Source organism: Heteronotia binoei, chromosome 21 (genome assembly GCF_032191835.1).
Source record: "Heteronotia binoei isolate CCM8104 ecotype False Entrance Well chromosome 21, APGP_CSIRO_Hbin_v1, whole genome shotgun sequence".
Taxonomy (NCBI): domain Eukaryota; kingdom Metazoa; phylum Chordata; class Lepidosauria; order Squamata; family Gekkonidae; genus Heteronotia; species Heteronotia binoei.
Window position 1 is genome coordinate 117,153,557 of NC_083243.1, and position 25,157 is coordinate 117,178,713.

The following is a 25,157-nucleotide window of genomic DNA, read 5'->3' on the forward strand; positions in this document are numbered from 1 at the left end:
GACTTGACAACATTTTCCACCAAAAGAGATGTGAAGGATAGCCTGGGGAATGACTGCAAAATGTGTTTGCTTCATACCAACTGCCCTGAAGTTTTCAGTAGCTCATACGCTTTTTAGATTCTCACCCATTAGACTTAGCAAATGTTACAATATCGAATAAAAAATAAAGTGAATAATTACATCTTCATCTCTTTCCAACTCAAGACCAGCCTGTATAAGATTGCTTTCATATTCGTCTCTGCGAAATCTCTTGTCATCTTCATGGTAGTCCATGTGTGGTTCCTTTTCATCCATGTTCATCCCACCTCCTTTTCCCGGAAGCGGCTGTTCATGTTTGACACTACGAGGCCCCAAGTCATTAAAATGGATTCGTCTGGTGAGTGTTCTACTGAAAGAGGACTTCTTGTAGTGGTAAACCAGGATATAATCCACTTTCCTTTTTCCATCTCTAAAATAAAGTCCATATTTGCAATTGGCATCTGGATCTTGCGAAAACGAATTTAATATCTGCAGTCAAAAAGAAAAGAAGAGTCTTTAATAATCTCTTTAATTTAGAGATTAAATTAAAAAGGTAAAGGTAGTTCCCTGTGCAAACACCACGTCATTACTGGACCATGGGGTGGCATCACATCACAACATTTTCTTGGCAGACTTTTTTGCTACAGGGTGGCTCGCCATTACCTTCCCCAGTCACCTACACTTTACCCCCAGCAAACTGAGTACTCATTTTACCAACCTCAGAAGGATGGAACTAAGTATTAAATAATTCTTTTCAGAGACACCAGAAAGCCAATGTTCCCAGAGCATGAATTTAGGATAGAATATCATATGACGTGTAATCATTTTTTTTTTAAAAAAAATCTTTCCCAAATGCAACCACTGGAGCTGCATTTTTTGCAGGGAAGAACAATGTAAGGAGAGAAGGAGTCTTTAACCCTTAGGAGAAGTCATTCACAATTTCGGAGTATGCTGTTATCAATATATTGATGACACCCAGCTCTATATCGCTTTACTTAAATCATCTGGTGATTTTACAAAAACCTTGAACTGGCCTTACTTGATTAGTTAGCTAAGAGTGAACAAACTGAAGATGGAGATAATGCAGGTCAAGAGCACAGAGGTTTTGAAGGCCACTGCATTCTCCACTTTTGAATATATCCTGCTGACATTATGTACAGTTAAAAGCCACAGGATTATACTGGGCCCAGCATTACTAATGGAGAAGCAAAACAATTCTGCTGCAAAAGAAGCATTCTATCAGTTCCAGCTAATCTGGAGGTTGGCCTCCTACCAATCTGATCACATGGATCCATGCCATACTTACCTCATGGCTAAAGGTAAAGGTAGTCCCCTGTGCAAGCAGCAGTCGTTTTTCGACTCTGGGGTGACATTGCTTTCACAACGTTTTCATGGCAGACTTTTTTATGGGGTGGTTTGCCATTGCCTTCCCCAGTCATCTACACTTTCCCCCCAGCAAGCGGGGTACTCATTTTACCGACTTCAGAAGGATGGAAGCCTGAGTCAACCTGGAGCCAGCTACCTGAACCAGCTTCCGCTGGGATTGAACTCAGGTCATGAGCAGAGGGTTCCGACTGCAGTACTGCAGCTTTATGACTCTGCGCCATGGGGCTCTTACCTCATGGTTAAACTACTGTAATAAATGGGTCTTCTCTTCAGAGGCCATGCACCAGCCAACCGGCATCACTCTGCCTTCCTTCCAAAAGTTCCAAAAGAGAGGCAGAGGAATGCCAGCTGGCTGGTGCACGGTCTCTCTGCAGCACTCAGTGCTGCATAGGCCACACACTGGCTAGGTGCCCTCCCCACCCTCCTCCGGCTTTGCCTGAGGGGGGTGGAAGGGTGCAGGCAGCAGTGCACAGCGGGTACCATGGAGGAGGGTGGTGGATGGTGGCATGTCGGGAGGGCCCTCATGGCTAGACTTAGGCTTCCCAAATCCCCCGCCTGGCCGGGTGACCCTAGATTTGAAGCCTCCTCCCCCCGCTCACGAAACCCCCCGAAAGTGGGGGCTGGGTGGGAAATGGCGGCCCTTCCCACCCAGCCCCAATCGCAGCAGCATCTCCTTGCCCCTTCCCTTCCCGAGGGGAGGAGAAGCTCTCTCCTCTCTGTCAGTGAAGAGAAACCACTTCCAGATTCTGCAAAGGGCAAAAGAAGCCCCGCACAAGCTTGCCAGGGTCCATCTGAGGAAGCGTCCATTTGTGCTTGAGAAATTTCCCTGTGGGGGTGGTGGAGAGGGCGGATCCTGCTCAGTTGGTGCGGATGGGACTCTGTGGCGCCGGGAAGCGAGCCCCACGTCTCTCTGGGTCTGTCCTTGGAGCAACGAGGAGGACCGTATGGCGGCTGCCGAGAGTAATCTCGCGCTACAGTCTCCTCAGGGGCGAGAGCCGCATGCTTGAGAAAACGGGAAGATTGCTTGGAAGGTGTGGGAGGAACACCTTACCCCCAGGGCAGATGAGCGGGTATGAGGAAGGCAGAACAGACAAATGGTTGTGCGCTCTTTCCGAAAAAGAAGTGACCCCGTGAGGGAAGAATAGCGCAGGAAAGTGAGGCCAGTCCCCCTGCGGAGATAAGTGAAGAGAGAGTGGGTGTTTGTGTGTTCGTCAGGCTGAGGCCCCTGCAGGGTAAACTGGTGTGACTTCACCCTCAAGGCGCCTAACAAGCCCTCCAAGCTGTGCAGCCTCCGCCTCCATGCCCATTGCGGGCGAAAGGCAGCCGCTGATCCCCAAGGGGACCCACCCTGGGTGGTGCGGGAGGATACCCTGCGCCTTTACGCAGGGAGTGGCCTTCGTCCCCACTCTGCTGGTGTCCTGGTCTTCGGGGGAGAACCGGGTTCCATTCCCCACCTCCACCTGCAGCTGCTGGAACGGCCTTGGGTCAGCCATATCCCTCACAGAGTTGTCCTTGAAAGGGCAGCTGCTGCAAGAGCTCTCTCAATCCCACCAACCTCACAAGGTGTTTGTTGTGGAGGAGGAAGATAAAGGAGACTGTGAGCCGCTCTGAGATTCAGAGTGAAGGGCTGGATATAAATCCAATATCTTCTTCCTCTTCTTCTTCCTCATCTTAGAGTGTTACTAGTTAACTAGGAGCTTGGGGACCCAGGTTCAAATCCCCACTCTTCCATGGAAGCTCCCTGGGGGACCTTGGGCCTGTCACTCAGCTTAACCTACCTCACAGGGTTGTAGGCTTCACAGTGTTTTGCTTTCTTTCAGACAAGTGAGTGTGTGTGTAAAAGAGAGCAGCATAGCCCCTGTACTTTCCAGACCTCATTGTGGAGGCACCAGAGACAGTTAAGCGTGTATGAGTGAGAGAAAGAAAGCAGGGGGTGGGGGGTGGAGGGGAGGTAACTATTATTCCCTATGGAGATTTATTCTCATAGGAAATAATGGAGAATTGATCCACGGGTATCTGGGGCTCTGGGGAGGCTGTTTTTTTAGGTAGAGGCACCAAATATGCAGCATAGCATCCAGGGCCTCTCCCCAAAATACCCCCCAAGTTTCAAAAAGATTGGACCAGGAGGTCCAATTCTATGAGCCCCAAAAGAAGGTGCCCCTATCCTTCATTGTTTCCTATGGAGGGAAGGGATTTAAAAGACGTGATGGCCAGAACTCCCTTGAAGTTCAATTATGCTTGTCACAGCCTTGCTTCTGGCTCCGCCCCCAATGTCTCCTGGCTCCACCTCCAAAGTCTCCTGGCTCCACCCCCAAAGTCTCCAGATATTTCTTGAATTGGACTTGGCAACCCTAGCTAGACTACTGTAATAAATGGGTCTTCTCTTCAGACATTTGCCTAGGGCGCTGGACTCGGGGGGGGGGCACCGAATTGTACCCTCTCGACATGCCACCGTCCACCGCCCACCTCCGTGGCACCTGCTATGCACTGCTGCCTGCACCCTTCCACCCCCGCAGGCAAAGCCAGAGAAGGGTGGGGAGGGCACCCAGCCAGTGTGTGGCCTATGCAGTGCTGAGTGCTGCAGAGAGACCATGCACTAGCCAGTCGGTGTTCCTCTGCCTCCCTTTTGGAGCTTCTGGAAGGGAGGCAGAGAGATGTCGGTTGGCTGGTGCATAGCCTCTCTGCAGCTCTCAGAGAGTTCCACACACTGGTTGGGCACCGTGGAGGAGGGTGGGAGTGATGGGGCTTTGCCTAGGTGCCACATGCCCTAGGGTCACCCCTGCTTTTCTTGAAGTTAATATAGAAACTTCAGGGTTCAGAATGCAGCAGTCCAAGTACTAGTGGATGTCAGGCAGAACATGTATGTCACTGATCCTATAGTCTGTTCATTGAATACTGATCATTTACTGGCCTTAACTCAATGTACTGGTTATCACCTATAACGTCCACAGAAAATTTTGGGTGGTGGAGCAGGGGAGCTGGGGGAAAGAGACAGAGAGAGAGAGAAATAAGAGAGGTGGAAGCTGCCAACAGAATGGCTCCCCTGCCTGCAGCCCTTGTGCCTCTACTGGATTCTTTGTCTACATGAGGTGTGTGTGTGTGTGTGTGTGTGTAACTCTGATTTTCTCTCTTATGCATTTTACAATTTTATTTTATTTTTGCATTTTTAAAAGCCTATTTATTTCCTGCCTTGAAAAAAGAAAATGAGATTGAAGCTTCCCTGACTGTTCCCAGGGTCATTTTAGAAACCCCACTTGCATTTTTATTTTTAATGCTAAAGTTTTCTTTGTTGTTTTTCTCCTGGGGCATTGCCTCCAAATTCTCCCCACCCCACTACGGGCATGACCCACATATTCGCTGGACTGCCTCTCCTGTAATTCACCACAGCAACTTGGGTTATTTGAAGAGAACCATTTAAAGTTCCTCCATGAAAAGCAGTACAATCTGCAACCACCTGTTCATGTATATTCTCTGTGGTGGTTCCAACTTTGTGGAATAGCCTGCTAAGGTGGTCTGGAAGGCTCTCACAATATTATCATTTGGCAATATGTACAAAACTCTTAAGAGGTGACATAGAAATATTTCAAATAAATAAAGCAGAAATGTTCAAGGGAAAAACTGGAAAGTGGACAATTAGGAGATTATGCCATATGGATATTCCCAAAAACTCACTCTGGTTTGGATGCCAAACCAGAATAAAACTTCTATGTGGAAGCAAGCATTGCTGATTAATCCTTGGCTCCTCAGAAGAGTTAATGGTCAGAATACAGATAGATGTCTTCTTGGTTCAGAAGCAATGCACATAATCTTTCTTGTGATAACAGACCAACACAAAAATAACTCAGATCCTCAGTTTTTGAATGATAAACTCATCTTGTACAATCATCCCCATATAATATGATCTAAGGTTACCACATTGTGAAAGTCACTGGGACTTCATCACTTCAAAAATCTATCCTGAATTCTGTCATCAGAGCTTCGTTTTAGCAGTGTGTGAGTTCTCTCACTCATGGCGATTTAAATGAGATCCCCTGCCTTTCTCCACCAAAGGAATCTGCTTCACTATTAACAGTTTCATGTTATGTTCAAACATTTGTCACTTATCAGCATCATCTGAGAAAGAGATCAGTTTTAACAGAGACTGAAAGGAGTCAGCTGGTCATATAGCTCAGCCAAAAAGGCCAGTGGACCACAGCCAGGGAGGGACCAAGATTCAGTTTTTGTTTCAGTCATGACTTTTTCTTATGGAAAATGAGAAACAAAACACATTTCTCCCCCTCCACAACATCTTGATGGTGGCAAAAAGTGGATACTGAAATTTAAAAGTACACCGCAAGAAGAAAAACTTAACAAAAAAACCCCTTATCACCTGGAATGTGTGTGTGTGTAATAGTCTTCCTCTTATAATGTTTTTGGTGCATGAGTGCCACAATGCATATATTATTTTAAGAAATAATTTGCCACTCCTTCTAGGTATGAGCTAGTGTAGTGTAGTACTGATCAGACTGACATGGGATTTGAAACCTAGCATTTTTGTCATTTGAGCTGGTATATCATTTTTCTGGTGAAAGAAACATCTGCTTCTTTCAGGCTTATACATACCTCTCTTCCTCTGATTTCTCAAGTATGCCTTCTCTTTATCTAATTTTCAAGAAAACTCTTCCCTTCCTAAATTCAAGAGTTACACAGTTGCACTTGGCTGCATGTCCTGCTCCTACCACTGCAGATTTACAGAACACCAGTAAAACACGGTAGCCATATATGTGTTCAGTGTAATTGTGGTACAGACTTGTACCATTTCAGGCTGTAAGAGAATGAGCTGATTGTTAAAACAACATGAAGAGGAGGAGGAGATTGAATATACCCCACTCTTCACTCAGAGTCTCAGAATGGCTTACAATCTCCTTCCCTTCCTCTCCCTACAACAGACACCCTGAGAGGTAGGTGGGGCCAAGAGAGTTCTTTCAAGAACTGCTCTTGAGAAAGCAGCTCTTTCAAGAACTGTGACTGACTCAAGGTCACTCAGCAGGTGCATGTGGAGGAATGAGAAATCAAACCTTATCTATCTGTCTGTCTCTTTTTTGTAGTAAGAACTCCTTTGCATATTAAGCCACACCCTAATCAGGGGTCAGGAGAGTAAATGAGGTTGGGGGGCATTCCCTGTATACAGTCTCTTCATCATTTAAAGGATCCTTTGGGACAATCCACAACTTAAGGTGCACAGCACCTGAGTCAAATTCCCTCCCCGTAAAGTTGCAATGTATCCTTTTCACTGACATTCAGACAGACTGCAAATAAGCAGGGTCGGACAGGGTCAAAAGCCTGGGGGTGCTACTGGAGCCGTCCCTAAAGATGGAGGCTCAGATAGCAGCCACTGCCAAGTCCGCGTTTTTTCATCTTAGGCGGGCAAGGCAGTTGGCCCCCTTCCTGGACCGCGACGACCTAGCAACAGTGATCCATGCTACGGTCACCTCGAGGTTGGATTACTGCAATGCCCTCTACATGGGGCTGCCCCTGTGCCGGACCCGGAAATTGCAGCTGGTGCAGAATGCCGCGGCCCGGCTGTTATTGGGCCTCCCAAAGTGGGGGCACATTCGGCCGGGTCTTCGGGCTCTGCACTGGCTTCCAATAATATACCGGGTCCGGTACAAGGTGCTGGCTATTACCTTTAAAGCCCTATATGGCCTGGGACCTGCCTACCTGAAGGACCGTCTCTCCCCACACGTTCCCCAGAGAGTACTGAGGTCTGGGACGCAAAACCTTCTCACCATCCCCGGGCCCAAAGAAGTCCGTCTCAAGACAACCAGAGACAGGGCCTTCTCTACAATGGCCCCCACATGGTGGAACCAGCTGCCGGAAGAGGTGAGGGCCCTGCGGGATCTTACTCAGTTCCGCAGGGCCTGTAAGACAAGCCTCTTCCGGCTAGCCTACGCCTGACTAGATTAATGTGGCTTATCAGACTTTAGTGAAATATACGGCATAGTTTTAATGTTAAGATTTTAAGGTTTTTAAATGTTTTGACTTTTTAACTGTAACAATTTTGCACTTTGTGTATTGTTTTATCGTTTGTTGTGAGCCGCCCTGAGCCATTTTATGGGAAGGGCGGGATATAAGTCATAGAATAAATAAATAAATAAGCACTGTACTAGACAGGACTGTCATTCTTCTTTCAAACTGTTTGTTTTAAGCATTCATGCAGATAAAGGAAAGGAAAGGTCCCCTGTGCAAGCACCAGTCGTTTCCGACTCTGGGGTGACGTTGCTTTTCACAACGTTTTCACGGCAGACTTTTTATGGGGTGGTTTGCCATTACCTTCTCCAGTCTTTTACATTTCCCCCCCCCCAGCAAGCTGGGGACTCATTTTACTGACCTCGTAAGGTTGGAAGGCTGAGTCAACCTTGGGCTGGCTACCTGAATCCAGCTTCTGCCGGAATCGAACTCAGGTCGTGAGCAGAGAGTTCAGACCACAGTACTGCAGTTCTGCTGCTTTACCACTGCGCCACAGAGCCGCTATTCATGCAGATAAGCACATAGGCAAATACATTTGAGGAAAGAAATGGCCTCCTCTCCCATGCAGTGCTTATTTCTTCACTAAGAAAGCCAGGGAAGGGAGAAAAGTGAATGTATTCCCACAGCTCTCAAAAAGGGATGCATAACCTCTTCCATCCCCTCCCACAATTCAGACTGTAGCCAGTGAGTACTGTGTAATTTATTTTTTTTAAATCACACTATTTGGTGTCACATGTTAGTGTGTGTGTTCACATAACAGTTTGAAAGAAAAATACATCTTCTTTCATGCAGTGAACATTTGTTCACTCTGAATGGAGCATAGCATGAATTTCTCCCTTGGATTTCTGGCATCACTAAGTGGCACACGGTTCTTATATCTGCCAAACATTACAGAAGTAGTTGCATTCTAATCCTCAACCAACTGCACTATCTCATTCTAGTTTATTGTACCATTGCTGGCCAAGTATAAATTCTACAGCAGGAAAGGAACATCTGGAGGCAAATCCAGGAATAAAACAGGATGCTCTCTAAGCAGTCTGTAGTATCCACATGTGTTGTTCAAGCTCCACAAGGGAACATAAGAAAACAGGTCACATGTCTTTCTTTTGAGTGGAACACACCTTGTGCATCACTAATGGAGCAATGTTGAGCAGAATTATGTGCTTCATTTCCATTTAGAAAAGCATAATTCTGCTTCAGATTGCACTGCGAGGCACTAAGAGAGTAGTCCTAAGAAGGTTTATTCAGAATCCTAATGAGGTCTATTCAGTGGCACTTACTCCCAGGAAAAGTACTCTTAGGACTGCATTGTTAGTAGATACAAATTCTGTTGAAGTGAATGGGTCACAGTGTTGTAACTTTGCTTTGTATTTCAGTGGTATGCAAGCTGAACATACTAACTGTATTTCAAATGGAGTAGTGCAAAGAAATTAGAATACAGAAAGCCCAATCTGGATAGCTCAGGTCATTATTGAGATTCTAGATGAGGATCTTTCAGTAGAAGCCTACTTTTTCTTAATTAAACAAAGAACACAGTATTATTATTTGTTAGGCAATAATAAAAAAAAAGTCAGCAATGCTTCCAAGTTTACATGTGTGGTCTCTCTCCAGAGACTATTTTTATATAAATCTGACTGTGGTATAAAAACAGATACTTCCTTTTGAGGTGAAAAAACTCCATCTAATGCTTCTTTTTGTGCCATTTCTCAAAGAAATTGCAACCTCATGATCTGCAAAGCGTTTTCTTCAAGAGCATTTAATAAATGATTATACACAATCTTGGTTGAAACAACTTTAATAATTTGGAAAAATTTAATTCATTCAATTATATGGACACTGTCATGCTACTACAGAAACATGAGAATCACACGAAGGCTAAACTATTAGATGAGAATAAAGGGCTGCCCTCAACCCTTCTCTTGACTTCCTTTCATAAAGTCAGATGCTGTGATATCATAATGGTGTGCTTCTCCCGCCTCATATCACTGGGGGAATAAACAATGTGATTCCCCCATGAAGCTTCCTGCAACCTCTGCCTAGAAAGGGAAAGTCCTACCTTGGTGAATCAGCTACAGCTCACTGGTATCACACATACTCTGTTTGTGGTCCTAGGGAGCCACTACCTGTTACAGTAGACAATACTGATGATAACAGATTTCCACAGTATGTCAGGCTCCAGTTTCATATATTTATATATTCAACATTTTCACAGTCCATAAACACACAAAAGATCTGACAGCCAATTTGACCCCCTCATTGATTCACTTTGAAATGAGACATTTTCAAAAAGCCCTTTTACTGACCGCCCCCCCCCCCCCCCCCGGCCACTGATTAATGCATCATTTTGAAAACAATGGCAATGGTTCCCAAAAATTTATCCTTTGAGTTCAGGAGATGATGAAGGAAATCTCTGTTATTGCTCTGTTCCTTGATATACCAGTGACCACTGACTCTCACTCTTTTTTTTAAGGTGGTTTCTATATTATAATTCACTGAAGTAGCCCCACAAATCATTCATAAAGTTAAGAATATTTTTAGCAAGGTAATAATTCCAGGGGTAGCTTTATAGAAGAAATACTGTGCAGGAATTCTGTGGCACCTTAAAGACTCCTGCTTAGACTTAGAAAGGATTTACTTGTGCCTTCTCACCAGGCATAGGCATGCTAAACCACTCCCTGTTTCTTGGGACATCCCTGTCTGGTTCACAAAAGTACACACAGTAATAAATTCCTTCAATTTCACAGTTTTCGTTATAGTAAGTGATGTGGGACACTATTAAGTAAAAAAACAACTACAACATGAAGTAATTTTTCCATGCCACTCCCATGGCCATTATGTCATTTCAGTGTCAGACCCACCAAGATAATCTGCTTATTTGAGGTGCATAAACAGTTCATTTTTTAAAAAAGAAGTTTTGCCATAGGCCAAAATATTTGAATATGAAAAAGAAAAATATTTGAATATAAACAAGATAATTTCTGTAAATTAATGTTAAAACATAGCAGCAGATTTTGATTGGATTTTCCCCACTCAGTTTTTAAAAACCACATCTTGAAGCAATTCATTACCTTCTAATTTGGAAGATAACTTCTATCTAGCACAGGAAGAATGTTTTGTCTCTACCACATTTCCTAACAGACAGTTCAATTTTTTCCCCCGCTCTCTGCGTGTATTCCTGACTTTGTCACCCAATTAAATAGGGGCTTTTGCTTTTTATGGACAGAGACTACACAGTAGGCAGTAATCAACAGGTGAAGATTTTCTAGCATAACTTCCCCATGCCAAAGAAAGTTAAACTCTCTGATAACGCTCAAGGTACAATACTTTTTTTTCCCTTAAAAAAGCAGCAACACTAAAGCAGGTGGCAACACTTCATGTGTGTTATGTTTATTGCACAAACATTTAACAAAGGTAAAAAAAAACTTTTCAGAAACTAAAATTCTTTCTAAAATGCAAAATGTTTAAAATATCTTTAGATCATTTCCCACATATTTATAAAAGGCTGTGATGGTTTTCTATCTAGACTATACTATCCCTATCAATGTAGTGAAAATACAGAAAATTTTCTAACATCTGCTGTGTGGAACAGTATGAAAAATAATATGCAATAACAGCCTTATAGCCATTTAAGGCTACAAGGCAACAGGGATTGAGAACACAGATAAAAGCACACTTCAAAGGCTTGATTACTGAAAAACATTAAAAAAAAAAGCAATTCCTCCACTCTACTCACTGTGCTTTCTGTGCGGACATATCCTATATCTTCAATGGCTCTGATGTTGATAATGTGGATCCCCTTTTCCTCAGCAGGAAGAGAGGAGTATTTCTCATTCACCCTCATTGTTGTTTCATTGGGAGTTTCTCTGAAATCTTCATGCAGAAATTCCACCCCATGAAATCCACCATCAGTGTCTAAAGGAAATAGAAACAGGTTAATTAAAAACCATTCAGTTTCTCTCAGTACCCTCCAGCTGGAACATGTCCTGATTCAGTCTGCATCTGGCCCTACCTTTTGTCTCTTTCTCCACCCCTTTGTAAGAACCTCCCCTATTAGCTTTGCCTTATTTTCCCTGGGCTCTACCCAGAACACTTGTGTGAGCTTCTGCCAGGTACTTTATTGATATTAACTACCTACTAGCACTGGAGAAATTATTGTGTCTCAAATATAGATAATGAGGAACCCTGCCAAACTGCACATGTAACCGAAGCAGGAATTTGCTGTTCATAATGAAATAATCTGATTTAATAACGAAGTAGTCTGATTTAATAAAACAGAACTGGAAATTTATTGCGCTTAGTATCACTAATAAATAACAACAGCATAAATATAAACCAAACAGTAAATGGAGAAAAACTGACATACCAAATACATAGCATGATAGTCTCTCTGTAGAGTATTAATCTTTAAAATAATATACAATCCTTATATAACAGAAACTTTTTATACCTTTCCAGGTGACTATGGGATCTGAGTCAGATTTGGATATTTGAGACCTGAATTCAAATCCCCACTCATCCAAAAGTTCACTGGGTGACCTTAGGCCAATCATGATGTCTCAGCATAGCCTATGTCACTGGACTATTATTAGACTAAAAAGAAGGGAGGGAGAAACTTATGTGCACTCTTGAACACTGCCGTTTTGCAAATTCTATGGAATGACAGAAGTGCAGAAATTTTCCTGACCCACATAGGCAGGCCATACCACAAGGTGGGAGCCACCTCACATGAACTGGCAGCTGCCAATCTTAAAATTTCTAGTGAGGCAACTTTAAAAGGCTTTTCTCAGTTCACCAAGCTATTGCATGATAACATAGCCAGAGCAGCAGTCCTGCAGGTATATGGGTCCAAGACCATTAAAGACTTTTTGTAGGTGATAATCAAAACCTTGAATCAAACTTGGTAACTGATCAGTAGCAATTGAGTGTCTGCAAAATAGGGTTACTAGGTCCTTCCTGACAACCAGTGGAGAATGGGAGGGGGACTTATTGGGTGCAAGAGGGAAGAACTGACATTGTAGTGATGTGTATGTCACTTCTGACGTGACCTGGAAGTGATGTCATCACACAGCAACTGTGGAGCAACACTGGTATTTGGGCAAAAATTCTATGATACATTTGGCTTCTACTATAGAGTCTTGCCCAAAAACCAGGGCATTGTTCCGACATTACCTATGTGATGACATTACTTCCAGGTCATGCTGGAAGTGATGTGGACATGTTGCTACAAAGTTGACTGGGCATTGCTTTTTTCAAGGTAAGTCTCCTCAACCAGCCATCTGTGGTGGGGCAGTGGAGCCTGGTGGCAGGGGAACCCCACCTCCACTGGGCGGGGGGTGGGGAGGTCAGGCAACCCTACTGCAAAACTAATGTGATATGCATGTTCCAGCAGGTGCTCAGTAGTAACCGGGTTGTGGCATTCTGAATGTTTGTATATATATTATGAATCAGAGTTGCCTGGTTCCCCTGGCCACTGGTGTGGTATGGGGGAGTAGGGTTGCCAGATCCAGGTTGGTAAACTCCTGAAGTTTTGGGGATGGAGCATGGGGAATACAGGGACCTCAGTGAGATACAATGCCATAGAGTCCACCTTCCAAAATGTCATTTTCTTCAGAAGAACTGAGCCTGGAGATGAGATATAATTCCAGGGGATCCCCAGGTCCCACTTGGAGGCTGGCATTTCTAATTAAGTTTGATTGACTTTCAGAAAAGCTCAACAGTAAATATTGAAAGTAACTTAAATTTGTTTTTCAGAATTCACTGGTACATGAAATGTAGGGACATAAATATAACACAGATTCATAAAATTCACATGGGACTGTAACACACAGAGCCATACAGGCCTCAATCCATGGATTTGTGTACAGCTGTCAGTTAGGTGAAGCAGGCTGACACTCTGACAACAGTGACTACCTCTTCAGGAAAAAAAAGCATGGCTGAATTTATCCCCCTGCACCATCGAAGAGGCATGTGGCCGGAGCAGTCAAAACTCATCCAACTGTCAATGTGTCACAGCCAGGTCTCATTTTGGGCAGGAGCTCATGAGTGGAGCTCCAGAACCTCTAAATTTTATTGTGCTCTTTTTCTCTCTCTCCCCCCCCCCACCCAATACTTTATTCTGGGCTCCATTGTTCAAGTCCCCTGTGAGAATTTTGCTGAATTCTAAGATTTGACAACTTTCTAATATTTTTCCCCATTAAAAAAATGGGGAAATTACCAAAACCTATAAAGCAGGCAGATGGAAATTGTCATCATGCCACTGTGATCACATAGGAGAAAATAATTTTAAAAGTATGATGGTAGAAGGGTTTTATTAAAAGTAATTTTTAAAGTATGATGGGAATAGGGTTTTATTATGACAATTATAATTCAAGAAGCATTTTAAGGAAGATGCTGAGCTGATATACTTTATTACACTTTTCAGTGATGGAAGAGGTGGGTGGCATGTGCAAAGTTATGCAAATGAGTTGTGCTAAAGAGCTCCAGCACCTCTTTTTCTACGAATGACCCCTGGTCACAGCAATGCACTGCATTCTTGATGCAGGAAAAAAAATTTAACAGTCCAACTGAATATACTTTGTCATGATTAGGCCACATAATACACAATATGTCAGTAAATCAAGTAAATCACAGTATGCATAGTAAATCAAAGATACCTTGGCTAGGTCTAATATAATAATAATAATAATAATAATAATAATAATAATAATAATAATAATAATAATAATAATAATAATAAATTTTATTTATATCCCGCCCTCCCCACCTCGGCAGGCTCAGGGCGGCTAACAACATTTTATAAAAACATACAATAGTAGATAAAAACCTTTAGATTTAACAATATAAAACATTAAAACATTAAACTTAATAACATTAAAACCAATCCAATAAGTACAGTTATTCAGCGGTATAGGTCTTCAAACCGCATTGGCGGATCTTTAGTTACCGATCTTCTTAGCAGTCCAAGTGTGCAAGTTTAAAAAGGGTGGTCTTGCAGGCCCTGCGGAACTGATCAAGGTTCCGCAGGGCCCGCACCTCCTCGGGGAGTCAGTTCCATAGGGTAGGGGCCACGATTGAAAATGCCCGTGCTCTAGTATTCTGGTATTTAATCTCCTTCGGCCCAGGGATGGTCATTAGGTTTTTCCCGGCTGACCTCAGTGCTCTCTGGGGTTCATATGGGGAAAGACGGTCCCTCAGGTAGGCAGGTCCTCGGCCATATAAGGCTTTAAAGGTAATGACCAACACTTTGTACTGGACCCAGTATATAATCGGCAGCCAGTGCAGTTCACGTAGCCCCGGCCATATATGTTCCCGTTTTGGGAGTCCCAACAACAGCCTGGCCGCCGCATTCTGCACTAGCTGCAGTCTCCGAGTCCGGCACAGAGGTAGCCCCAAGTAGAGGGCATTACAGTAGTCTAGTCTTGAGGTGACCGTTGCGTGGATCACTGTTGCGAGGTCCCGGCGTTCAAGGAAAGGGGCCAACTGCCTTGCCCGCTTCAGATGGAAGAATGCTGACTTGGCAGTGGCTGCTATCTGGGCCTCCATCGATAATGAAGGCTCCAGTAAAACACCCAGGCTCTTTACCTGGTGCGCTGCTTTCAATAGCGCACCATCGAAGGCCGGGAGAGCTATTTCCCTTCCCAGAGCGCCGCGACCCACGCAAAGGACCTCTGTCTTCGCTGGGTTCAGCTTCAGCCCACTCAGCCTGAGCCATGTTGCAACAGCCTGTAAGGCCCAGTCGAGATTCCCTGGAGCGGGGTCGGGCCAGCCGTCCATTAGTAGATAGAGCTGGGTGTCATCTGCATATTGATGGCAACCCAGCCCAAACCGCCGGGCAATCTGGGCAAGGGGGCGCATATAGATGTTGAACAACATCGGGGAGAGCACTGCTCCCTGAGGCACCCCACAATCCAGTGTGCGCCTTCGGGACCGCTCACCCCCAATAGCCACCCTCTGTCCCCGACCCAGGAGAAAGGAGGAAAGCCATTGCAAGGCCGACCCCTCAACCCCAATGTCGGCGAGGCGGCGCGTCAGTAGCCGATGGTCGACTGTATCAAATGCAGCCAACAGGTCTAACAGCATCAGCACCGCAATGCCGCCTCGATCCAGTTGCCGTTGGAGGTCATCTACCAAGGCGACCAACACCGTCTCCGTCCCATGGCCCGGCCGGAAGCCAGACTGACATGGGTCTAGGATAGAAGTGTCATCCAGAAACCTCTGTAGCTGCAACGCCACGGCCCTCTCAATAATTTTACCTAAAAACGGTAAATTAGACACCGGACGGTAATTCGCCAATTCGGCCGGGTCTGCTGTAGCTTTTTTCAAGAGAGGGCGGACTAAGGCCTCTTTCAGAGGTGTTGGAAAATGCCCCTCTAGGAGGGACCTGTTTATGATGTCCCGTAAAGAACATCTAAGCTCCCCCTGGCAAGATTTAATCAGCCAAGAGGGGCAAGGGTCCAGATCGCATGTTGTCGGGCGAGCGGCAGAGAGGATTCTGTCGACTTCCTCCAAGCTGAGCGGGTCGAAGTGGTCCAGCACTAAACCCGAAGACAGGCACGGAGCCTCAATTTCACTCACTGTATCCAAAGTGGTAGGCAGGTCTTGGCGGAGCAACGAGATTTTATCTGCAAAATATCTCGCAAATGCCTCACAGCCTATTTCTAATTCTCTAACATTTGGTTTGCCTTGTGGCAGCGTTATAAGATCCCCAATTATTCTAAATAATTGTGCTGGGCGCGAGTTTGCAGATGCAATCTTGGTTGCAAAGTAATCTTTCTTTGCAGCCTTGACTGCCATCTCATAAGACTTCATAAACGTTCTGTAGGATGTTCTCGTTGCTTCGTCCCGAGTATGCCTCCACTGCCTCTCTAGTCATCTGAGCCCTTGTTTCAGTTGGCGCAGCTCCAAGGTATACCATGGAGCCAGCTTCGTACGAGGGCGTAGAGGACGCCGGGGTGCAATTTCGTCGATAGCCCTGGACAACTGGTCCTGCCAGATTTCCACCAGGTCATCGAGGGAATTTCCAGTGGGCCAGGGATCCCTCAGGGCCGTTTGGAACCGTTCCGGGTCCATCAGGCCCCGAGGGCGAGCCAAAATAGGCTCTCCGCCCATACAGGGTTGGGGCAGCGTCCCCATACGGGCCTTAAGGGCTAGGTGATCCAACCATGGTACCGCTTCTATGGCGATATCGTTCACCAAAATCCCGGACGCAAAGATCAGGTCTAATGTGTGCCCGGCCTGATGCGTGGGAGTCGTGACAAATTGAGAGAGTCCCAGTGTCGCCATGGACGACACTAGGTCCATCGCCTGAGTGGAGGCCGTGTCATCGGCGTGGACGTTGAAGTCACCCAGGACCATAAGCCTCGGATACTCCAACGCCCAGCCCGCCACTGCCTCCAATAGTGATGGTAAGGCGTTAGCTGGTGCGTTAGGCGGACAGTACACCAGCCAAACTGCCAACCCCTCTCCAACATCTAGAGGTCTAGAGAATATGCTGAAGTGACACCAGACTTTTATCACACAACCAACTAGCGCCTTAATGAAATACTTCCTGGAATATCCTTACAACTGAAAATGCACATTAGTGCAGCCATTCTGACATTACAAAGTACTTGCCACCTTTGTAGGGTTGCCAGCCCCCAGGTCCCTGTGGGGGTTACCCCACTTTTAGGGGCTTCAATGGAAACTCCACCCCACTTTGAAAACCCCACACCTAAACAGGGATGTCGCCACATGACATCCCTAACACAATGATGTCATTTCCAGGTGACATTGTTCTGGTATTCAGGCAAACTCTATGGTTTTGAGGGTGAAAACCATACAGTTTTGCCCAAATACCAGAGCACCCTCAGCACAATGACATAACTTCTTGGTGACGTCATTGACCTTGACTACCCATGGAATGCCCCTCCCCCAAATCCCCCTACTGGACTGGTAAGGGGACCTGGCAACCCTACACTTTTGGATACAAAACCAGACTGAATGGCCCTTTTTAAACTGTCTTTGAGTTCTGTGTTAGTAACTGGTTGCTAATGGATTTTTTTCTGTCATTTCATAGACCTGTTTTAGTACCAGCTGCTAGTGGAATTTATTTACTTGTTCATACAAACCTGCTTGCATCGGGTTAGCAAAGCGTGGTTGAGCTGCTTTTGAGAAAAAACTGTTTTTTTCTGTTTTCAGTCCCTTTGTTGCTCTTCTGAATCACTTTGGTGTGCTGTTCAAAATGTCCACAGCACTTCCTACAAGGCCATTTTCCCCCACCCTTTTATGCTGTGCAATATTCCTTGGACCTTTTTTAATGTTCTAAGATGAGTGCTACAGCACTAAACCATTATAGCACTGAAGCAATATGGTCATTTCTAACAGTGTCTTTTTCCTCCTCCCTTTTTCACCACACAATCTTCCTCAGACTTTTTAAAACATTCTAAGGTGAGCGCTAGAGATGCATTGACTCAATGGAGTGCTATAACGCTCACCTTAAAACATTTTTTAAAAGTCAGAGGAAGATTTATTTATTTTTTTGTATTTATATCCCTCCCTCCCAGCCAAGGCAGGCTCACATTATGAAAAGGGGTGGGTGGAAGAGGCATTGTAGGAAGCTCTAGGGACATTTTAAATAGCATGCAGTAGCAATTCAGAAGAAGATGAAAATATTGGATTTATATCCTGCCCTATACTCTGAATCTCAGAGGTCGTTTTCGCACTCACCTTAATCAGCAGCGACGACCCTCTTCACCGCGCAGGATCTGCGCAGATTTCGCACTAATTGCCGCGGAGCACCCAGAAGAGCCGGAAAGTACCGGCGCTTTTGCGGCGCAAACGGAAACTGGTTTTTGGTGGTTTCCATTTGCGCCGCAAAAGCGCCGGGACTTTCCGGCTCTTCTGGGTGCTCCGCGGCAATTAGTGCGAAATCCGCGCAGATCCTGCATGGTGAAGAGGGTCGTCGCTGTTGATTAAGGTGAGTGCGAAAACGACCAAAGTCTCAGAGCAGTAACAATCTCCCTTACCTCTCCCACCCCACAACAGACACCCTGGAGGTAGGTGGGGCTGAGAGAGCTCTTACAGCAGCTGCCCTTTCAAGGAGAACTCCTACAAAAGCTATGGCTGACCCAAGGCCATTCCAGCAGGTGCAAGTGGAAGAGAGGGGAAATCAAACCTGGTTCTCCCAGATAAGAATCTGCACACTTAACCACTACACCAAACTGGCTCTCGAAATGCAACAAAGGGGCTGAAAACAGAAAAAAAAACAGTTTCCCTCAAAAGTTGCTCAACCATGCTTTGCTAACTTCTTTACTTGAAATCAGTTCAACAATGAATAACAACTAATCTAGAATGGTAATATGAAAAGGGCCTGTGTGTGTATAGACCTACTTTTTGTGTATAGTAGAGTTGGCCTTTGTTTCATGCTGTTCTTAAGCTGAAGAACTCACACCTTCCAAAATACAAAATGCTTTTCAGAGTTATGAGCCAAAATTACATCTAAGAAAAAAGTATCTAAGAAAAAAAAAAAGAAAAAAAGAAAAAAGTATCCTTATTTAGCAACATTTTAAATTATGCTTTTACATAAAAAGAAATTGTTAAAACATTCTAATTTGTATTTATACAGTTAAAATCAAAGCAAGCAGTAATTGGAGGAAGTATAAAGAGTGGGTTGGAACTCTGTTCAGAAAGCTCAGTTCTTTTGTATAATTTCAAACAATCCCCCATCTGCTAGTGTGCACATCTGAGTCTAGAGTGTCAGTATCAACACAATGGGAAGGAAACCTTAAAACACACTTGTTCTGAATCAAAGAAATGCTAATACCTGCTTATGATATATAAAGTAACAACCCAGTTTCCAATTAATTTAATATTTGGACAATGAACACAAGGCTAATGTAATTAAAATTCCAACATTTATGCAATTAATAGATTATATCGGGGTGGCCAACGGTAGCTCTCCAGATGTTTTTTGCCTACAACTCCCATCAGCCCCAGCCATTGGCCATGCGGGCTGGGGCTGATGGGAGTTGTAGGCAAAAAACATCTGGAGAGCTAATGTTGGCTACCTACCCCTGGATTATATAGTTACTGATGAGATACAGAAGACTAAAATACTCATGCAAATTATGGTAAGTAATTCTGTTTTATTCTTATGATGTATTCTTAATACACATTCCATTGTTCTAATTCTGAACTGTTAATTGCAGTAATTTTTAATCTGAGTTCTACCAGCATTTTAGTATTTGTGTGTTTTAGTGAGACAACTACTGTAAATTAAAACAGTACTTTGCCTCAAATAGGAGTTTTCACTGTCATTTCATTATAAATATATTAAACATAAACCACTTTGGGACTTATATTTATTTCTGGCTACTTTAGAACATATGAACATATGAAGCTGCCTTATACTGCATCAGACCCTCGGTCCATCAAAGTCAGTATTGTCTTCTCAGACTGGCAGCGGCTCTCCAGGGTCTCAAGCTGAGGTTTTTCACACCTATTTGCCGGCTAGAATACCTATTTAGCCATCATGTTAATATATTCACAGTGCTGAACCATAATTGGTAATATTTCATGACATACTCTATAGTGCTTTCAGAGTTATTAGCACAGAGGATTGTCATTGGTTGATCAACTTTTATATTTTTATGGGCTCCACTAGGGCATAATTGGGTAACATAGACTGTAAGGTACTGTTGTCAAATTTCTTCTCCCCTCAGTATCCTTTGTACATTCTCCCCCCCTCCCCAGTATCCCTTGTACATTCTTTTTACTAGATCCAAGTAGTCAGCCGTGTTGGTCTGAAGTAGTAGAACAAAATAGGAGTCAAGTTGCACCTTTAAGACCAACTTAGTTTTATTCAGAACGTTAGCTTTCGTGTACTCTCTAAGCACACCATCAGACGAGGAATCAATCTAAGTATGTACTTAGATTGAAAAGTACATATTTCAAACTTTGCTGAGCACTCAGTGCCCAAAATAATAGAGTCTCTTCATCCTTGAATACTTTATGAAAGATGAGATGGTTATAGTAACCTTGAGCAACAGTTCTAACAAGAGTGGTGTTTGAGAAGATCAAGTCCAGATTAGACATGCATAGCTTGTTTTTCAAATGCTTTTTTTCCATGAAACATGTTATGGATGACTGCCAGGCAAATCCAATTATTCTATAACATTAACTTAGTATCACTATGATTAAAGAAGAAGGGGCATTTCCTGGTTCTTGTTCCTTTAGCATGCACCATCAGTGAATAATAGTTTTCCTTTCCAAAAAGCTGTCTTTTATGTGCACAGCACTGAGAAAAGGGATAAGAAGAAAGGGGGAAATAATCCACATCTATGGTAATTTAACGCCTTCATGACAAGTCCTATCCCTTTAATTTTACTCTTCAAAAGAAAAAACTAACAAAAGTTTGGTCAGTGTGGAATGGTATGTCATAATGGTAGTCTTCTATCTGCTTTTTATGGACTGCACACACATACACACACACACACACATATATTTCTATCAGCATCCTGAAGCAACAGTTGCATTCATCTATATTATAATTTCTATTATGTTTTTTGATGCTGAGTGTGTGTTGAAAGCCTTTTATGTTTACCCTTTTAATGTTCATTATTCTCTCTTAATTTGACTGACATTGTAAGAAATGTATTGGTGAATATCAGCTGTCATTTAAGTGAAAGGAGAGCTAGAGAGATTTTTAGTGATGTTTTATAATTTATTCTGAAATGTTATTATTATCTGTCTGCTTTAGCAGTAAATAATATAGGATACAAATATTTTAAATTAACCAATAAACTAATAACTGTCCTCCTAGAATATCTGTAGCATGAAAATGGTAGTTCAGCATTGGTGCACTGTTCCCACTACTGTATGGTTTTTGAAAAACAGAGCTAAAATGAGATGGAGTCAGACTGGAAAGTTATCAGATGTCATCATGTGCCATTAACTGTCCCTTTTTCTTTCAAAGTGTGCCAAATTGTTACTGATACCATGATAAAATAGTACTTTGGGGCATAATCTGAAAAACAGATAAAATGAAGTACTTCTTCACTCAAAGGGTGATTAACATGTGGAATTCACTGCCACAGGAGGTGGTGGCAGCTACAAGCATAGCCAGCTTCAAGAGGGGATTGGATAAAAATATGGAGCAGAGGTCCATCAGTGGCTATTAGCCACAGTGTGTGTGTGTGTGTATATATATATATATATATAAATTTTTGGCCACTGTGTGACACAGAGTGTTGGACTGGATGGGCCATTGGCCTGATCCAACATGGCTTCTCTTATGTTCTTAACAGAGCTTTATTTCTGGTTGAACAGAATATATGGGACCAATCTAAAAATGCATGTAGGCTAACAGTGATGAGTGATATAGTATGGTGTACAATAATACAACATCAAATCAGTGAAAGTCTGCCTAAAGTTAGTCTTCCTTCCTTCCTTACCTACCTACCTACCTACCTACCCACCTAACCTACCTACTTTATGAATGTACTAAGAAGATGATGGGAACAAAGATAATGTATATAAATAGCATGATAAGGCAGAAGATCTTCAAAGGGAAAAGAACAATCATCACCTTTCAAACACAGGAGAAGTTTACTACCAGCAGAACCAGGTCCTTATCAAACATTACAAACAAGCAGGTGCTTAAGCTTTCAAGAAACACAGCTCTCTTTGTCAGATACATGGAGGGTATGTAGAAACTGGCCAGAGATATATAAGTGGTAAGGGGGGGGGGGTGTTTCAAAAACAAAATCCAACAGAAAACTGCTGGATTGGAATTAATATGTAAATTTGACTCAGACAGACTTGGATTGAATAGGGACTTTGGATGGTTATATCATTATATTAATATTATTATAATAATATTATTATTATTATCAGAAGTAACTGCCTTTCTTTTTAGAGATTCTAATCAGTTTCATCTAGGGTTGCCAAGTCCACTTCAAGAAATATCTGGGGACTTTGGGGGTGGAGCCAGGAGACATCATTGCGGAGCCAGGAACAAGGGTGTGACAAGCATAATTGAGCTCCAAGGGAGTCCTGGCCATCACATTTAAAGGGACCGCACACCTTTTTAAATGTCTTCCTTCCATAGGAAATAATGAAGGATAGGGGCACCTTCTTTTGGGGCTCATAGAAATGGACCCCATGGTCCGATCGTTTTGAAACTTGGGGGATACTTTGGGGAGAGTCACTAGATACTAAACTGAAAATTTGGTGCCTCTACCTCAAAAAACAGCGCCCCCAGAGCCCCCGAAACCTCCAGATCAATTCCCCATTATACCCTATGAGAATCGATCTCCACATAGAGAATAATGAAGTGCTCAGCAGACTCCCCCGCCCCCCCAATTTCTGGCAACACTGAAGGGGGATTGGCCTCTCTACTCACGAGTTGCTACCAACTTCTTCAAAGTAACACAGAGACACCATCCCAAGAGGAAGCCTTTCAATCAGCGATTGAAGCCTCTGGAGGTAAAAACGTACATGGTCCCCTGGGGGCGGAGCTCCCCCCCCCTCCGCCGGCCAGACTCCCCGAGGAGATGCCTGTGGCAGCCGGAGAGGATGCAAGGACTACGAGTCCCAGCATGCACCTCGCAAAGGGAGGCCGGACTGGAGCGAATAGCAGGCCGGCAGTGGGCGGGTCTTTGTGACCCGGAGGAAGGGAGAAGCCTGAAGCAGGCAGGGAAAGAGACACGGTGCTATTTCTCCCTCCCCCACCCCCCACTTCCAGATTTTTGGAGAGTGGGGGAGGAGGCCGCTAATCCAGGGGTCCCCCGGCAGGGCGAGGGGTTTGGGAAGCCTAGTTTCGTCAACAGAAGGAAGTGGTCACACTCAGCCTGGATTGTGCATTCTACCTTTTTCATGACTTTTGCAATTGCTTTGCATTTACATGGCACTCACTTCCTGCAGCCATTCCCCCTTCCTCTTATCACCTATATATCTCCAGCCAGTTTCTACATACTCTCCATGTATCTGGCAAAGAGATTTGTGTTTCTGGAAAGCTTATGATCTAATAAAATTTGTTAGTCGTAAAGGTACTGCTGGACTCTTTGCTATTTTGCAGCAACAGACTAACATGGCTAATTCCTCTGGATCTAAGCAGATGTTTGTTTGAGATACACACAAACATGGCTTCTTGGTGGTTCACATACTCACTCCTTCTTCCTTTCCCTTCGGAAGTACTTCTTCACCCAAAGAATGATTAACACATGGAATTCACTGCCACAGGAGATGGTGGCAGCTACATGCAAAGACAGCTTCAAGAGGGGATTGGATAAACATATGAAGCAGAGGTTCATCAGTAGCTATTAGCCGCAAGGTATAGTTGGAACTCTTTGACTGGGGCAAGTGATGTTCTGTATTCTTTGTGCTTGGGGGGGACAACAGTGAGAGGGCATCTTGTGTCCTGGCCCCACTGGTGGGCCTCCTGATGGCACCTGGTTTTTTGCCACTGTGTGACAGAGTGTTGGACTGGATGGGCCATTGGCCTGATACAACATGGCTTCTCTTATGTTCTTATGTTCCCTTGCATGACATACGAAGAGAAGCCATGTTAGATCAGGTCAGTGGCCTATCCAGTCCAACACTCTGTGTCACACAGTGTCATGGATCAGTCAGGGCTCAGTGAGGACTCTTCAGGAGAAGAGAAGCCATGTGTAGCCAGTTCTGAGTTAGCAGAAGCCAGCAAGCAGGAGGATGCCAGCTGCTTGAGTAGTTGCAGAATTACTCCTGACCAGCCAGCTACAAATTGGATCATTAGGAACAAGCCTATAAAAACCAGCCAAGGAAAGATGTTAGGCATGGAACCAATAAGTCAATCTGCCACTGACTGTGATCACAGGCTTGGATCCTGCCTTGCTTATGTGACCCTTGGACCAGCTTCTGACTACAGTTTTTGGTTCTGCTTGACTACACCTCCTGGACAGCCCCTTGGCAATGACTCTCTTTGCTCTGAACTCTTGGTCTAGACTCTTGACTTGGTTTCTCTCACATGGACTTTGGCTACCCAACAGGAATCCACCCTTGTCTCTGTCTGACCCACAACACACAGTGGCCAAAACTCAGGTGCTATCAGGAAATCCACCAGTGGGGCCAGAATTCTAGAAGCCCTTCCACTGTTGCCCCACATGCACCAAGACTACAGATCATCACTGCCCTAGACACAGTGTTCCATTTATACACTGTGGCCAAAAGTCACTGATAGACCTCTGCTCCATATGTTTATAAGACATGAGAAAGAACAACCTCTTTCACATTGATTAGACTCCAATTAGCCCTGACATACAAACAACAAACCCTAATTTGATCAGGTGTCTAAATGTGCATGTATTCTGCATGAAAAGGGAACAGGAAGAGTGTGAATGGAGGGATACCCTCTGAGTACAAGAAGCGCAGTTTGTGGCTGTCATGAATCGGAGAATCCATAGTACTCTCACCCAAAACACTAAACCTATTTGAAACAGGCTGTTATGCAATGAAGACTTGGGTAAATGATTATATCAAGTGTACTACTTGTTTCTATACACAAATTTCCATATGACTGCGAACCGTAATTGCTGTCAGTGTTCTTTTCCCAGCACCATCAACTTCTGTCTCCTCAATAGCGATCACAGTGACAGCTATCTTTCAAAAGTACTGGGGGGTAAACCTTTCCTTTCACAAAGACAGCCCCCCAATCTCAAACAACTCCTCAGCCACAACAATACAACATCGCATCTGAGCAGGAACACTGGGACCAGAGCTTGCAATAAACC

General features: G+C 44.1%; 1 protein-coding gene across 9 annotated transcripts in view; it reads right to left on the reverse strand.

The window, feature by feature from the left end:
- Positions 1-25,157, reverse strand: part of ANO1 (anoctamin 1) — a 256,871-nt gene that overhangs the window by 165,803 nt on the left and 65,911 nt on the right. For all 9 annotated transcript variants that reach the window (XM_060262257.1, XM_060262253.1, XM_060262256.1 and 6 more), the window contains exons 2-3: positions 11,147-11,325; positions 181-507 (exon numbers count right to left, since the gene is read on the reverse strand). In XM_060262257.1, coding sequence (XP_060118240.1) covers positions 181-507; positions 11,147-11,325 — 506 coding nt within the window. The remainder of the gene's footprint in view (positions 1-180; positions 508-11,146; positions 11,326-25,157) is intronic.